The sequence below is a fragment of the Schistocerca americana genome, chromosome 3 (genome assembly GCF_021461395.2).
Source record: "Schistocerca americana isolate TAMUIC-IGC-003095 chromosome 3, iqSchAmer2.1, whole genome shotgun sequence".
NCBI classification, from domain to species: domain Eukaryota; kingdom Metazoa; phylum Arthropoda; class Insecta; order Orthoptera; family Acrididae; genus Schistocerca; species Schistocerca americana.
In genome coordinates this window covers 871,323,589-871,339,307 of record NC_060121.1, presented here as the reverse complement: position 1 = coordinate 871,339,307, position 15,719 = coordinate 871,323,589, and the positions used below count along the sequence as shown (strand labels likewise).

Below are 15,719 nucleotides of genomic sequence, written 5' to 3'. Positions count from 1 at the left end.
AGGAGGGTAGTTGCAGGTCCTTTCAGAAAGACTGCACCACAAGGAGATCATAAGACTGTTTGATTTGCTCTGTGAATACACAAATGGCAACAACTGACATCCTAACAGAGGTTACAGGCAGAGTGTCACCAGGAACCACTGGGAACAGTGTACTGCAAGATGGATTGCAATCTGGAATTCCTGTGCATTGTTTATACTGCCTCCATACCGGAGATAACATAGAATTGCTGAATGAGATTTTCACTCTGCAGCGGAGTGTGCGCTGATGTGAAACTTCCTGGCAGATTAAAACTATGTGCCCAACCGAGACTCGAACTCGGGACCTTTGCCTTTTGCGGGCAAGTGCTCTACCATCTGAGCTACCGAAGCACGACTCACGCCCAGTCCTCACAGCAGGAGAGCTTCTGTAAAGTTTGGAAGATAGGAGACGAGATACTGGCAGAAGTAAAGCTGTGAGGACCGGGTGTGAGTCGTGCTTCGGTAGCTCAGATGGTAGAGCACTTGCCCGCGAAAGGCAAAGATCCCGAGTTCGAGTCTCGGTCGGGCACACAGTTTTAATCTGCCAGGAAGTTTTAACATAGAATTGCATTGTGTAGAACCAGAGTGAGGTGAGTCATTGAGTGTCACTCTGTGGTGCCCAGAAATCAGTCTCACTTCTGCTGATGGAGGTCAGATCACCACCAACCTGTCCACAGACGGCCTTGTTTAAGGTCACAGGAACCAGCAGTTCTCAAGACCCATATCACTCCAACACCTGTAACCATGGTGTAGAGAGCTATTGGATATGACAAAAGGACTGATTTAGTAATTACTGAAGGTAGGTGGAATGCTCACAGTGAATGGCAAGAATAGTCCTGTAGTAACACCCTTCATGACCAGTGCACCAAATGGCATATTTCAGCTGGATAATGCAAGACCCCACACTGCAGTTCACAGCACAATGTCTTGAGGAAAGTAGAGGTTCTTGACTGGCCTGCCCAATCCCCTGAGTTGGTTTGTCACCCATAAGCATGTCTAGGATGTGATGGGAAGGTGTATACTTTCATAACAACTTCCAACCAGCAATATTCATAAACACGTTCAGCATCTTTTTCAGGGATGACAAATAGTTCTTCAAGTTAGATTCTAAAGATGTTTACATCCATGCCACAAAGAATACAATAGAGTATCAAGCTCTTGGGGGTCACACCTCCTACTGATGTTGGTAGTGGACACGAGTTCTGGGTGAAATGAAAGTTTAATCATTTAACACCTGTTAAGTGATAAACATCTACACAAAGTTCCGTAAATATCAGACTGATGCTCCATAGTGCATACTTTCCATACCTGTCAGTGTATTAAGGGAACACTGAACACTGCAGATTAGATCAAGTACACTATATATCAAATTCTGTTACTATTCTGACACCTTCAGAGGCTTTATTTATGTATTCACTTCTTCTTCATAATTACAGCCTTTCATCTGAATAAAAAATAGATAATATGCTCCACATATTTATGTATAATAAATTATTTTTGCTGGGTACTATGTAGTAATGCTAAAAAAAAGACAAGTTAAAGAAAAATAATTCCTACCAGTACAAACCTGTTATTGACATCTTAACCAGTCAGCCAACTTATAATACTACTATTCGTATGACTGGCAACATAACAATTATCATTACTTTCCTCTAATTCATTCATTCACTAGGGTTGTCTTTTCTTTATAGAACTCACACATCTAAACTACTGAAATTTATTTTCTGCGTCTTATCCCAACTTGAAACTACCACAATCAATATCGAATATCAGGGATTTTATGTTTGTATTGATGAAAGTTCATTAATGTAGAACAGTAAAAGCTCTGGAGGAGTGGATACAGACACAAACAATGATAAGCCTAGATCAGCAACATGGCACAGGGTACAGAGAAATATTGTGCAGAAATAATCCAAACAAGCCCAGGCCATAGCACCAGTTTCTGTTGCTGGGTTAGAATTAAAGAACGCAAGAAAAATAAAGGAAACTGCCTTAACCAAAGAACAGCTCAAGAGAGAGCAAGCCTGTAGCAAGGATCTGATACCTGGTGCATTGGGCAGATACAATTGGCACTTATAGTTAACAAAGCATTGGCTCTCAGTTCCAGAGCTGACCCCCATGTGTGCAATCAACAGCCAGAGGTGTTGGACATGAGACTGCTGCTTATAGCAGAACCTGAATTCTTACACTAGCACCACACTCAGTGCAACAAGAACAGTTGCAAAATTTCTCTCTCTTTTAATCAGCATGTATTAAAGGAATGGGATTGGATGACATCTGGATTGACAACAAGGAGCAGAAGCAACTGTGACCCCATCTACCAAGTTGTGGTGCATGTCATTGAGGATCCTTTGCAACAAATATCAAGAGAAATGGATGGGATGGAACCTGGATTATCAACAAGGTAGGGGGACAACTGTGGTCCCTAACCACCAAAGACTCTTTCATTGAAGATGCCACCAAATATATTGAATTTCTTTGAATCTACCAGAGACAACGGGCAATCAGAAACATGTATTAACAATGTTCTAACTAATTATGTATATGAAGATGTACATAAATTTTGTCTAGATCTTGGTATTTCAGATCATTGTGCATTGTTCATTGAGCTGCCATAGACAGACAGGAACATTTCACGTATGAAAACCCATATGAGCAGGAACTTTAGCAAAGAAAACTTACTAACATTTAGTGAGAAACTAAAAGAGAAAACATGGCCTTTTGATCATTGTAACTCAAGTGACGAAAACTTTGAGAAATGCCTAAATAGTTTTCTTGCTGTCTTTAATGAAACATTTCCACCTAGACTCTACAGCAATAAAATAACAAAGAAGTAAAGTGGATTACCCAGGGCATAAAAATTTCCAGTGCAAGGAAAAGCCAACTGCACGGAGAACTAAAATAAAACAAAGATATGGATTTCATTAAATATGTTACACTCTATAAATCCATATTTAAAAGATTTGCATGTTATTCTAAAAAATCAGTTTGGTTCTCAGCAGGGGGAAAACACCATAGATGCAGAAAACAGTTTCATAGAGAAAATAAGTACATCATTAGACAAGAGAAATAAGGTGGCAGGAATTTTCTGTGACCTCACAAAGGTGTTTGATTCTGTAAACCATATGAGGGAATAGGATATAGTTGTAGGTAAACAACTAGAGTTCTCTCAGATACAGATTTATTAGCACTTCACTTCTACACAGACACAAGTCCGGAGGTTAACTGCCGTTAGCGGCCAACATCCTCCAAAAGCCCTCTCCTCAAAGATAGCACACTTATACACTGAACAAATATCGATATTTATGGCACTCTACGCCACATAGACCCCTCCCCCCTCCCTGCGCAGTATGGAGTACGTCCCTGTGAATGGGGGGGGGGGCGGGGGGTGAGAAGTTAGGAAGGTAACGTACAGTTCTTGCACGTCAGGCGGTACAGTTCTTCCGCGTCAGACGGAAGCGGTCGACTGGTAGGAGGCCGGGGGGTGAAACCCGGTATGTTGACGGTGAAGTCAGCAAGCGACGCCGGTGGCTGAAGACGATGTCCCGTCCTGGAGTGGGGGTGTAGCACTTCGTCAGCAGGCAGGCGGAGAATCACCTTGCCAGAAGGCCTAACAAAGGCACGTAAATTGCCACACGCAGCACTTGTGCTCAATTTAAAGCGGCACACCACACGAGTTTCTGCCCTTCCTCCCACAACATTGTCACACGTGAGTACCACACACACCGTATCGCCATCTATGACAACAGATAATTTATGTATGTCATCAGGGTGTACATGTGTTGTGAATTCTTGGGTGGGACCTGTACGAGCAATGATAGGGAGGCAGGGAGGTGTGGGAAAGCCATGGCAGGGGCAAGCATCTGCGAAGAGGGAGGTGGCAGGTGCACTGGACTGTGACAACCTCGGGCGATCAGCTGATGGACGAGGGAGTGTGACCAAAGGCAATGAGGAGCCAGTGTGGATTGAACGGCGTGACAAAGAGCTGTCACATGAAAATGGTAACACAATGGTAGAATCCGAGTGGTTGGCAGTTCGACTGCGAGGGCTGTGAGGAGTGAAACCTCGAAAAGATTGGCCACTCGAATTAGATGAACACGGAGAAGGAGCAGTGCTCGGCAGAGAAGCACGCTGTGGAGAATCATTACCCGAATGTACGGTATGAGAAGATGGATGGCCGCTCGAAGCAGGAGTGGGAGAAATAGGGGCAGAATCAGGGAGGTTCAATGAAAGCTGGTTTCACTCGGTTGAGTGAGACCGTGGTTACAGAGTCTTTTATGAGGAGATCCATGTAATTCTCAGAGCGTTTGATGACCTTGTAAGGACCTGTGTAGGGCGACTGAAGCGGGACTTTGATTGAGTCATCTCTGAGAAACACGTACTCACAAGAGTCTAGCGTGTGCAGTACATACACGCACGGAGGTGTATGAGTAGCCAGAGGTGGCGGCTGAATTTTGCTGCAGTGCAAGCGCACTCGCTCAAGAAGTGAAGGGAGTTCAGAGGGCCATGGAAATGGGGTGGGAGTGTCTAATTCTCCAGGCAAAACCACAGGTTGGCCATACACATACTCGGCTACGGAACCCTTGAGGTCTTCCTTGAAAGTTGCACGAAGGCCAAGAAGCACAAAGGGCAGTGCTTCTGTCCATAGTGAGTCATGGCAACGCAAGGCAGACTTTAAGGTGTGATGCCATCGCTCGACAAGCCCATGTGGAAGTATGAATTTTGACAGTACCAAACATTTTACATAAGTCGGAGAAAACTGAAGACTCGAATGGTTGTCCCTGGTCAGTGGTGAGGTAAACAGGTGAGCCAAATCTAGAGATCCACGAATCTAAGAATGCTCGACTTACTGTCTCAGAGGTAATGTTCAGAATAGGCACAGCCTGTGAGAGGAGCCTGCACCGCAGAAGTGGCTGGCAAATGTTTACGGTAATAATTAACTGTTCCGATGAATCTGTGTAATTCCCATTAGGTCTGGGGGTGTGGCATCTCGAGAACAGGCTTGATCTTGTCCTGTGGTGGTGTCAGACCATCCGACAACACAACATAACTTAGGAATGTGACAGATGACTAGTGCAATTGAGTCTTTTTATTGTTCAGTTCCATACCAGCGGCTACTAAAATATCTGTCACGACTTGAACACGCTCCTCACTCTGTTCCAAAGTAGAAGCAAAAACCAATATGTCATCCATGTATACGAAACAAAAGTCTAGATGGGATAAAGTTTGATTGATGAAATGCTGCCACATTTGGGGGGCGTTTTTCAACCCAAACGGCATAAATTTGTATTGAAACAGTCCGAAGGGAGTGGTTATGGCAGTCTTTTCAATATCCTCCAGAGCCATAGGAATCTGATGAAATGCGTACTTACAGTCCAAAACAGAGAAGTACCTTGCACCTGCGAGCGCTTGATTGAAGTCCACAATGTGTGGGACCGGGTATTTATCAATGATGGTGCGGGCATTTAAACGCCTATAGTCTCCGACCATACGCCAAGTACCATCTTTCTTTTGGTCAAACAGGATAGGACTAGCCCAGCAGCTGGAAGAAGGTTCAATTATTCCCTTTTGTAATAGATCATCTAATTGTTCTTTTGCAATTTTCATAAATTCCGGCTTGAGGTGGCGTGGGCGTTGCGATATGGGCGACCCATCGGTTAGGAGTAACCGATGAACTGTGCCATTAGTGACTACTGCAATACGTGGTGCGGCACGACATTCAGATGTCCATGAAGTGGAGCAGGTGGTGGCAGACGGGCAAAGCTGTGGCGCTGAGGGCACAGAAGTAAGGTGTGCCAGCCGCTCGTAGGCTGCGTAAAGGCCGCACGTGTGTTAACATGGGCCAGGTTGGTACACTAGTTCTTGGTAGCGGGCCGTGCCGCTACGAACGCTGTAGGCATGAGTGGGCGTGGCCGAACAGCAGATGGCCGTAGTTCATTGCCACGAGCTTGGGAAGTTAACTATCCATTCGGAACGCAGGGAACATGAGCACTCGGGCATACACTGTCATTACAAGAGGGGGTGCTGACACAGTTTACAGAGTTTACAACATTGTCGTTACCGTGCACAGGCACGGGAACACCAGATTGTCTGTAGCCGACAAGTCGTCTTTTTGTAGTGTCACAAGGCGTTGTTGTGTGGAGGCCAGCTCGTGGTGTATGTTGCAGAGATGCAGCAGCATTTCCATATGTTCCATCCGCAACTTTGAAGACTTGGCGCACTCCACTAGCCACTTGTTCGTCCAAGATTGCAGCTCCAAGGATAAGTTTAAACACTTCTTAGCACAGCACACATGTTTGGTGTTAGCCGAACTGTCACTCGGCGGAGCTAAAGGAGTATGTTTGTTTAGTGGGGGGTAAAACACAGTGTTTTGCACAAAATCTACTGACAACTGATAGTGCTTGAGGAAATCAATTCCGAGAATGGGTTCTTCAATTGTTGACACTAAAAACGTCCACTCCAGCTTGCACTCGGGCGAAAGTTTCACTGTATACAGAGTAGAACCCGAACGCTGTAGGGTAGACAAGTTCACTGCACGAGGTACTGTTTTGTGTGGTTGCACTTTATTGGTTGCTAGGCAAACCGGCAGCAAAGAGACGTCTGTGCCAGTGTCTACTAGAAAATGTACACCTGAATGTAAATCATGAACATAGACTCGACCACACTTGCTGTTGTTGTCCGAAACAGAATGCAACGTTGGATGGTGCCCATTGTTTACATCGCAGGAGGTGGCTACACAGCCCTACCTGTGGTTGGAGTTTGGGTAAGAACACAGTGACTGGCATTTGCGAGCTTGCTCCCCGAATCTTGTGTGGAAGAAACAGTAAGGTTGGGCGGGCCTGTGCTCCTGTGGGTAGTTGCTAGGTGACAGAGTATGTGACCCAGAGTCTTCCACAGAGGCCGATGCACTGTCGTTGCGGGGAATTGAAGGTGCAGGCAGGGCGGCTAGTTTAACAAACTTGTTATTAGCAGCACCAGACAGTCAGAAAGCTTCTTAGTGCGGTCACGTTCAGAATGCAGTGCACAGAGCTCACATTGCCTGGCAGAGTATGCTCTGTCGGTGGCGCGTAAACTTTCATTTACTGGCCTATCTTCATACGCAGAGATTGCAGTCTGGACAGGCAAAGGCAGCTTTTCTGTCCAGATTTCTGCGAGCGTGTCATCAGGCATAACTTGCTCATCGATGAGAAGACGGATGCACTGCCACAGCTGGGACAGAGACCTGTCGCTGAGACACTCTTCATAGATGAGCTGTCGCACATTTTCTCTCCTGGTTTTCGAGACTCGCTCCAGTATTGTCTGTTTCACCACAGCATACTTTCCTGCTAGGGGGGTGCTTTGACCAGATCATAAATTAAATCGACACGGTTGTGAAAATGGTTCATGAGGCAGGCAAAGCGTGCGTCGTTGTCCAAAGCACAGACATTGAATGTTTGCTCAACCAGGTTAAACCAGAACTCCAGGTGAGTGGGTTTGAAGTCTGGTAGTTTCGGCAGATTCAGCTTTGCAGTCACTGCGGAGGTGTGCCTATTTCTTCGGACGGAAGTAGAGCATGCAGAAGATAGCGAGTCCGAATTATTGGCGTCCCATAATGCGGGTATCGCAAAATTCACTTGACGCCGGGGGGCGGGGGGGGGGGGGGGGGGCGACTGTGAAGTGACGGATGCTCGAACAGTATGAGGATCGTAGTCAAAATGAGCATTCTCATTGACGTGGTAGCTCGGAGAGAAGCCACAAGTACTTAAGTACGCCGGTGAATGTCCATTATGCACACTGTATTTACTCGACTGTGAGTGATGGGGCTGGTTGTAGATGTCCGGGTAATTACTGTCCAGCACAGAATTGTTGACTTGATTAGAAGCAACACAAGGATCCCACACATGTCCACTAGGATGCACACTTGGTGTGATATTTGCTGTTTGGTGAGCATTGAGCACCTGTTGACTAGCCGGCGCGAAAGGATACACACGTGGCGGGAACTGATTCAAGTTTGAATTTACTACTGGATTTTCCAAAATAGCAAAACTTTGCTCGATGCCACGAACTGTCTTGAATTGTGCATTCGACATGGGAGTAGGAATGTTCTGAACAACACTCTGGGGAGAACACGTGGAAAGGTCTAGGCTAACAAAGCCAGAGTCCGCAACCGTTGGCAGTTGGAAGAAACTGGCAGCACTCGATGAGTTCCACTGCATGTTCGGGCTGAAGGATTCCGAAGAGTCTTGCGGCATGTCCACTACGACGGCAGGAATGCTGGAGAGATGTTGCTGAAATCCAGGCAGCGGTGAGTGCTGAAAGGCCATTGTCTGAAGCTCAACAACGGCCCTCGCGATCGAAGAAACCCGACGCGGTAGGCACGTAAATAATCTTTGGGCTGTAACTCGGATGCGTATTACACAAAAAACGGGATCACCAGTGAGGGAATAGGATATAGTTGTAGGTAAACAACTAGAGTTCTCTCAGATACAGATTTATTAGCACTTCGCTTCTACACAGATACAAGTCCAGAGGCTAACTGCCATTAGCGGCCAACATCCTCCCAAAGCCCTCTCCTCAAAGATAGCACACTTATACACTGAACAAATATCGATATTTATGGCGCTCTACGCCACACATACATTGCTTGTTTACAAACTTTAAAAAAGTATGGCATTAGCGGCAGTGCCATAAAATGGCTTAAACCCTACTTATCCAACAGAATGGAAAGAGTTAGCATTTCTTCAAGTGGCACATATTATTTTTTTGACTGAAAAAAAATCTCAACATGTTTCACAAGGCTCCATATTAGGCCTAGTCCTCTTTCTCTTTTATGTTAATGACTTGCCATTAAATATCAGCTCCCCATCAGTTCTGTTTGCAGATGATACTTCTGTCTCAGTTGAAGATCAGGATTTGGAAAAAATCCCCAAATCTGTGATCAGTACCCTCAGTACCTTAGAAACTTGGTTTCAGCTAAATGGGTTGAATCTAACCATATCTAAGACTCACGTTATGCAGTTCAAAACCAAACAGTCAAAATGTGAGCAGATTAAGACTGTACACAACAACCAAGGTATAGAAGAAGTTGACTCAGTCAAATTCTTAGGTTTAAATGTAGATAAAAATTTGAGCTGGCAGGCACATATTGAATACCTGGCAAACAAATTGAGCAGATTTGCATTTGCAATGCAAATATTATCAACAGCAACTGACATGGGCACACAAAAAGTAGCATATACAAGCTACTTCAAATTCATTATTAGGTATGGTATTGTTTTTTTGGGGTAACTCGACAAACATAATGTGGATACTAAAAATACAGAAAAAAAAAAATCAATTAAAATATGTGCACTGCAAATCACAAAGAACCATGTCAAACATTATTTAGAAAACTTAAAATATTAACCCTGCCATCCTTATACATGTGTGAGATTATTATACTTTAGTACGCCAGACATGAATTATTTGAGAAACAAACATTTTGTCCATTCACATGATACTAGAAATAAAGAAAATTTTATGCTACCCACCCACAGCCTCAGACTGTATGCCTAGGGACCTCAATACATGGGAATGAAAATTTGTAATAAATTAAAAGGGAACAAGTTGATGCAGATGAATTTAGGTTCACTTAAACAAAAGCTATATAGGTACTGACACTGAAGTGTTATTATGCAGTGGATGAATTCATGCAGGAGAAACTGGAAATTTGAGCTGGATATAATGTGGTACACATTGAAATATCCTTATAGTTTTATTATTTATTATAGTGCTATTATTTATGAATGTAAAAATCACTGTAACTGTTTTATAAATTTGTGATGTGCCTCCTGTACACAAACCAAATGGATTGCAAATGTACGTCATGAGATGAATAAAACACAATTCACAATGTAAATGCATGTTGCCAAAAGAGTAAACTGTAAATGTAGAAAATATTTTTAAAAAGGTTATTAAAAACAGACACTACAATATTAACTACAATATTCCTTACAAATTGTGGTAGTTTGTAGTTTTGTTTTAATATTTTGTCTGCAGGCCTTTGGCATACAGAGCCTCGGGGGAACGGGATGTGTACGTATTGGATCTGAATTCTTATCCAGAGTACTGAATTACAATACTGCCTACATTCCTGCACAAACTTGGGGTGAATATTGTTCTCTTGTATTTATTTTTATCTAAAAAATATTTACTGGTTAGACATTATCAGTTGACATTTAATTTTTAAGTTGTCAAATTCATTTTCTTGTGTATTTCAGGTTTCCCTAGTTCTTTTATATTATCTGTTTACCAGACTTGTTTTAGATAATTAACCCTTCACTTCATTGTGGAGTATGTACTGTTGTGAACTTCTCCAGGAGTTTAAAACTGTGCACGAGAACAGGCTGAGGATCTGTGTGTGACTCCTGGGCTGGCCCACAATTTTAATCTGTCAAGAAGTTTCACAAGTTTTAAAATATATTTTAAGTATTTTTAATATAAGTGACACAGATGCAGATAAAATTGGTCTAAAAGCCCAACTGCTCTTATTTTACACAGTTAACAAACAGTTTATAAATTTCAGTTTAAAAAAATCATCAATCTCTCAATGAGTGAGTATAAATAACTGGGAGATCAATGTATGTCATGATTTAAATATTGATTACACCTTGTATACTGCTGGTTGAGGCCACCTTGAATTAATTTTGTCCAGTTTTGGTTTTGCTCCAGAATAACGTGCCCAATAAAGTAGTGGAATAGACTTACAACTGGTTGACAGCAAACAGTTTAATTCTTAATCTTACAAAAGCTCATGATATGCAATTACAAAAAGATAAAAGTGACTTACAGGTACTTAAAGACCACTTACATAGCTGAATGGTAAGCATCGCAGCCTTTGGTGCAGGAACACCTGGCCCCAAGGTACCTTCTCAGACTCTTTCTGATATAGGGAGGCTGATATGAGGTCAATTCAGCAATTGTGAGGGCAGATGAGGAGCTGCTTGAATAAAGAAGAAGTAGCAGCATCACCAGGATTTTTCTATTGCTAATAATGACAGAAGTGATTGGTGACAAGTTGATCATGTGTCCCATGATCACTCCTTGTACTGCCTTGTAGGCAGAAGTCAGTCAGTTAGATAAAGTCTAAGGCCTAATCCGAGAGTGATGTTTTCTTAGAGGTACCAGAAGTAGAGATCAATTGGAAGATACTGAATGAGTTTCCATCTGTGAAGTTCTTAGGCTTCCAGATGGATAATAAAAAGAATTGACACCAGTTTGGGTATAATTTAACTCACAATTATTTGTGCAATATTTCCTGACATGGTCATTCACACAGATGATAAGTATCATTCACAACATAAAAGATGTTTCTGGACACTTTGAACAGTGTATATGAATGATTTTAGGACTTTTTTTATTTAAATCCAAATATAATACAATTAATAAACAAATATGATAATGTATACATTAGACAATAAATATTTTTGGCAATTTTTCGTAAATAACCCCAGTACCTCTCTGATAGCAGCCAGTTTGTCATTCTCTCCATGAACACCTCTATCAAACATACTGTCAAGTCTTGGACATCTTGTGATGAAGCAAGCTGGGATATTTTTACTTCCCCTCTTGTTTAACCATCTGCCTCCTTTAAATTCATTTTTTTCAATTTTAACTAATTACCATTAACATATGTGAATATAATCTGCATTTCCATAAAAGAGAAAGGTTGGCCCTCAGTTTTAAAGAATATAACACCAGTTCTAATTTTGTGCTTAGTTTTATGTAATTGATTTTCTAATTTATTTTGATTATGCCTAATTAGTATCTTTTGTTATAGGGTGAAATCAGTAATTGTATTTTAACTTAAATTCTATTGTTGACTTATAAACAAATATAAATTATGTAATAATTGTAAACATTTGGAAGACAAAATACTAGTAAAAATATCTATTTGGCTCTATTTGAAAACATGTTAGCAAAGCAAGCCCTTCATTAATTCAAAAATAATTAATAGTTTTGTCAAAAGTATTGTTTGTGTTACTATATTTGTTAATTTCACAATTTAAACAAATAATTCGGCCTAACTCTTATAGTAGAAGAAACTGTTAAAAAGACAGAATTTTTTGATGTATTCAGTTAATTTAATGAGTTAAGTTTTCATTTTAATTTCTGTAAATCAAACTTTGAACAATATGTAGTTTCAGCACCTATTATTGTTAGGATACATAAGGGCCCGATTTCTGGTCCCGAGACAGTCAAATGTTCAAATGTCTGTGAAATCTTATGGAACTTAACTGTTAAGGTCATCAGTCCCTAAACTTACACACCACTTAACCTAAATTATCCTAAGGATAAACACACACACCCATGCCTGAGGGAGGAGTCGAACCTCCGCCGGGACCAGCTGCACAGTCCATGACTGCAGCACCTTAAAACTGCTCGGCTAATCCCGCACTGCCCGAGACAGTCCACGCCTAAGTTTCATATGAGGAACCTGTGTTGGTTAGAATGACAACAATGCATCAGCTTAACAATGAAATAAGTGTTACACCAATAGGCTGTGTGTTAAAACAATGGCAGTGTCTGCTCCATACGTACCTTTCTATTCTTCAAGAACTGTGTACTTTGTGGTTAGGTTTTTACTGCTTGTAGATGTTCAACAGGAAACCAAGGTAGCAGAATGTGGATGTTCACCTGCAGCCTATTAATGAGGCTTATCGAAAGTTAAAACAATAGTGCGCTGGCCATATTAAATGTATATATGGAGGATTGTAAAATGTGAAAGCAAATAACTGTGAAATTTTCACTCATGCATAAGAAGCATGATTCAAGTTCGTCCCCCTTTGAGTTATCGCACAACTTTCATAAACTCTTTCTAGAATATCTCAGAGATCCACACAGATATTACAAAGCAATGCATGCTATGGTCTCTATAATGTGTGTTTCATTAACATTCCTTTCCCTAGAAAAGCTATCACAAAATTCATCGATGTAAATATTTGTACGTGTTGCAGTAATGGGTATTATATTTTCATCCAAAATAAGTTCATAGTATCTGTTTCTGTCTTTGTTGTATGAGCCTCATTTTTGGGTCAAGGTAAATGAATGATAATATTGTGAGAAATTGTTCTAACACTGGTATGACCTTTACTTTTCCTACATCTAGCTATTGCATTTTCTCCTAAAATAAAATAAAATACAAAACATCCTCTTGAATTGCTTCTTCCTGTGAGTATGAACTGATCATTTTCTGACACTTCTTGATCTGTTCCTGAATCATGACCACTTCCATGTACACAATCCTCTTTCTCTGAGTCAGCAATATCACAGTTAGGATCTTCATTACTCAGCTAATGTAACCATTCCAGCCATACATCAGGGTCAATGCTAAAGTTTGCCCTAGGTCTTTTTACCTTTGATGTTTATTCCACAGACTAAAAGCATACAGAATATTTACTTTATATATAAAAAACAAAGATACTGTAACTTAGCAAACGAGAAAGCGCTGGTATGTTGATAGACACAATAAAAAACACACACACACACACAAAATATTCAAGCTTTTGCAACCCAAGGTTGCTTCATCAGGAAAGAGGGAAGGAGAGGGAATGACGAAAGGGTGTGGGTTTTAAGGGAGAGGGTAAGGACTCATTCCAAACCCGGGAGCGGAAAGACTTACCTTACGGGGAAAAAAGGACAGGCATACATTCGCGCACACACACACACACACACACACACACACACACACACACACACACACACACACATATCCATCCGCACATATACAGACACAGACGGACATATGTAAATTTACTTTTGTAGATAAATATTGTAGGCAAAAAGCAGATTAGCTGTAATTAGTTTCAGCATCTTACCAAAATCCCTTCAGTGTTCTTGTAATTCTGATACCTATGTGGGGATTCATATACTCCCTAATGGTATTTATGGTTGAATGAATTCAGGATGAATGGTGAAATTCACATCCACAACGCTACCGGTAAAAATAATTTGCATACAGGCTCTGTATAGCTGTACTGGGTTCAGAATGGACTTTTTTATTCACTGGGTTCAGAATGGACTTTTGTATTCTCATACTAATGTCTACCATAGGTTGTCAGTGCACATGACTTCACAGGAAGATGACAATTAGTAAACCCATGGAAACACTGTGGCAACATGACATGACAACTGATCTGGCAACTTGAGAAAATTTCGTCAATGAAATTTGCTGAAATAGCTTGCACCCCCATATAGTTGAAACTGTTGCATAATATTGTAGATAACCATCGCAGAGTTATGCTTACAAGTGGAGACATGCACTTGAAGGAGTACAGGTATGCAGTGCTGTTTCACCATTAGACAAAACTAGGCAGCTCCCTATGATGGCAAAATTTAGCGGTGGCAAAGGGCAGAAAAAATTAATTTCAAATCAAATAATGACAAAATTGAGTTGAGAATATTAGGAGAAAAAATGTAAAAGAGGAAAAATTAAAACACCAAATCGTTTTCAAAAGCTTACAGAACAGTTACTTAATAAGCCTTTATTTACTCTGACAAAAGTAAACACACTGCCTGTACCTACCTCAAAAGTAAAGGAGCCACTACTGAGAGTTTTGACTTTGGGTTTAACTACCACAGTGAGCAACTCACTGGGCTATAAGCAGTCCCCTGTCCCTAATTTAGCGCCACTGACTTCGTGGAAGGGCAAGAATCAGTGCCTTGAGACAATCATAACATCCATGCCTCACCCGGATTTGAATAAAGACCGAGCTCGGACGAGTGCTCAAAAACCTTCCACTGAGAACACTGTGCCACTGGGCTGATTAATTAAAGTTGTAGAATGGTCAATAGAAAACACAAACAAGGCACGAGTTATTTATTTATTCACAAGGACCTCCCTACCTCCTGAAGAAGATGAGATTTATTCCTCATTCTACAAATACTTCCATTAAAACACAAACAAAATAACACCATAGTTCTCCAGATGACCTAGTTTGATGCTTCAGCACATCTCCAATCAGTACAGCATAAGTTCTAAATTCAAGGAAAAATTCATTTGCACCAGAAAACAGGTCCATGTCTTTATTAGTTGATTTTCTTGCAATTAAATAAAATAAGTAATTTATGCCAGATTTGGTTGCACTGGTATAGTTGAGTTTAGCTCTAGTTTAAAATCTTCGTCAAAATTCTTCCTATTTCAATTATTTTGAGTAATTTCAAAAATCAAGGAATTTTGTTGTCTTCAATCAGTTTTAAAGGAAGTGAGGTCATAGGATGAAAATTTAGGACCAGCTCCTGAAAATAAGGACATCTGATCACCTTACCGTATTACTCGAATCTAAGCCGCACTTTTTTTCCGGTTTTTGTAATCCAAAAAACCACCTGCGGCTTAGAATCGAGTGCAAAGTAAGCGGAAGTTCTGAAAAATGTTGGTAGGTGCCGCCACAACTAACTTCTGTCGTCGAATATATGTAACGGTACACAGGCATGCTTTGCAGACACAAAGATAAATACTGGTGACAAAACCTCTGCGTCAGTAATAAATTTTAAAAAATGGTGGAAAACGAGCCTTTTTTCCTCCGCCCCGAGTTTCGACCACTGCATTTTCATACGTTATCCATCGAAGTAAATACAAATTCCGTACTGTTCATCTTCGAATGTTCCAGCGTTTCAATGTACTACAATGTACTACAAAAATCCGACTGGCAAGACTGTTAGGGATGTTTGTCAATATGGTCAAC

At 41.2% G+C, this 15,719-nt stretch overlaps 1 protein-coding gene across 1 annotated transcript in view; it reads left to right on the top strand.

Annotated features, from left to right (window-relative positions):
- LOC124606450 (aspartate aminotransferase, cytoplasmic-like) overlaps positions 1-15,719 on the top strand; it is an 87,408-nt gene that overhangs the window by 40,475 nt on the left and 31,214 nt on the right. Inside the window, exon 3 of the mRNA XM_047138433.1 lies at positions 10,036-10,144. Coding sequence (XP_046994389.1) covers positions 10,036-10,144 — 109 coding nt within the window. The remainder of the gene's footprint in view (positions 1-10,035; positions 10,145-15,719) is intronic.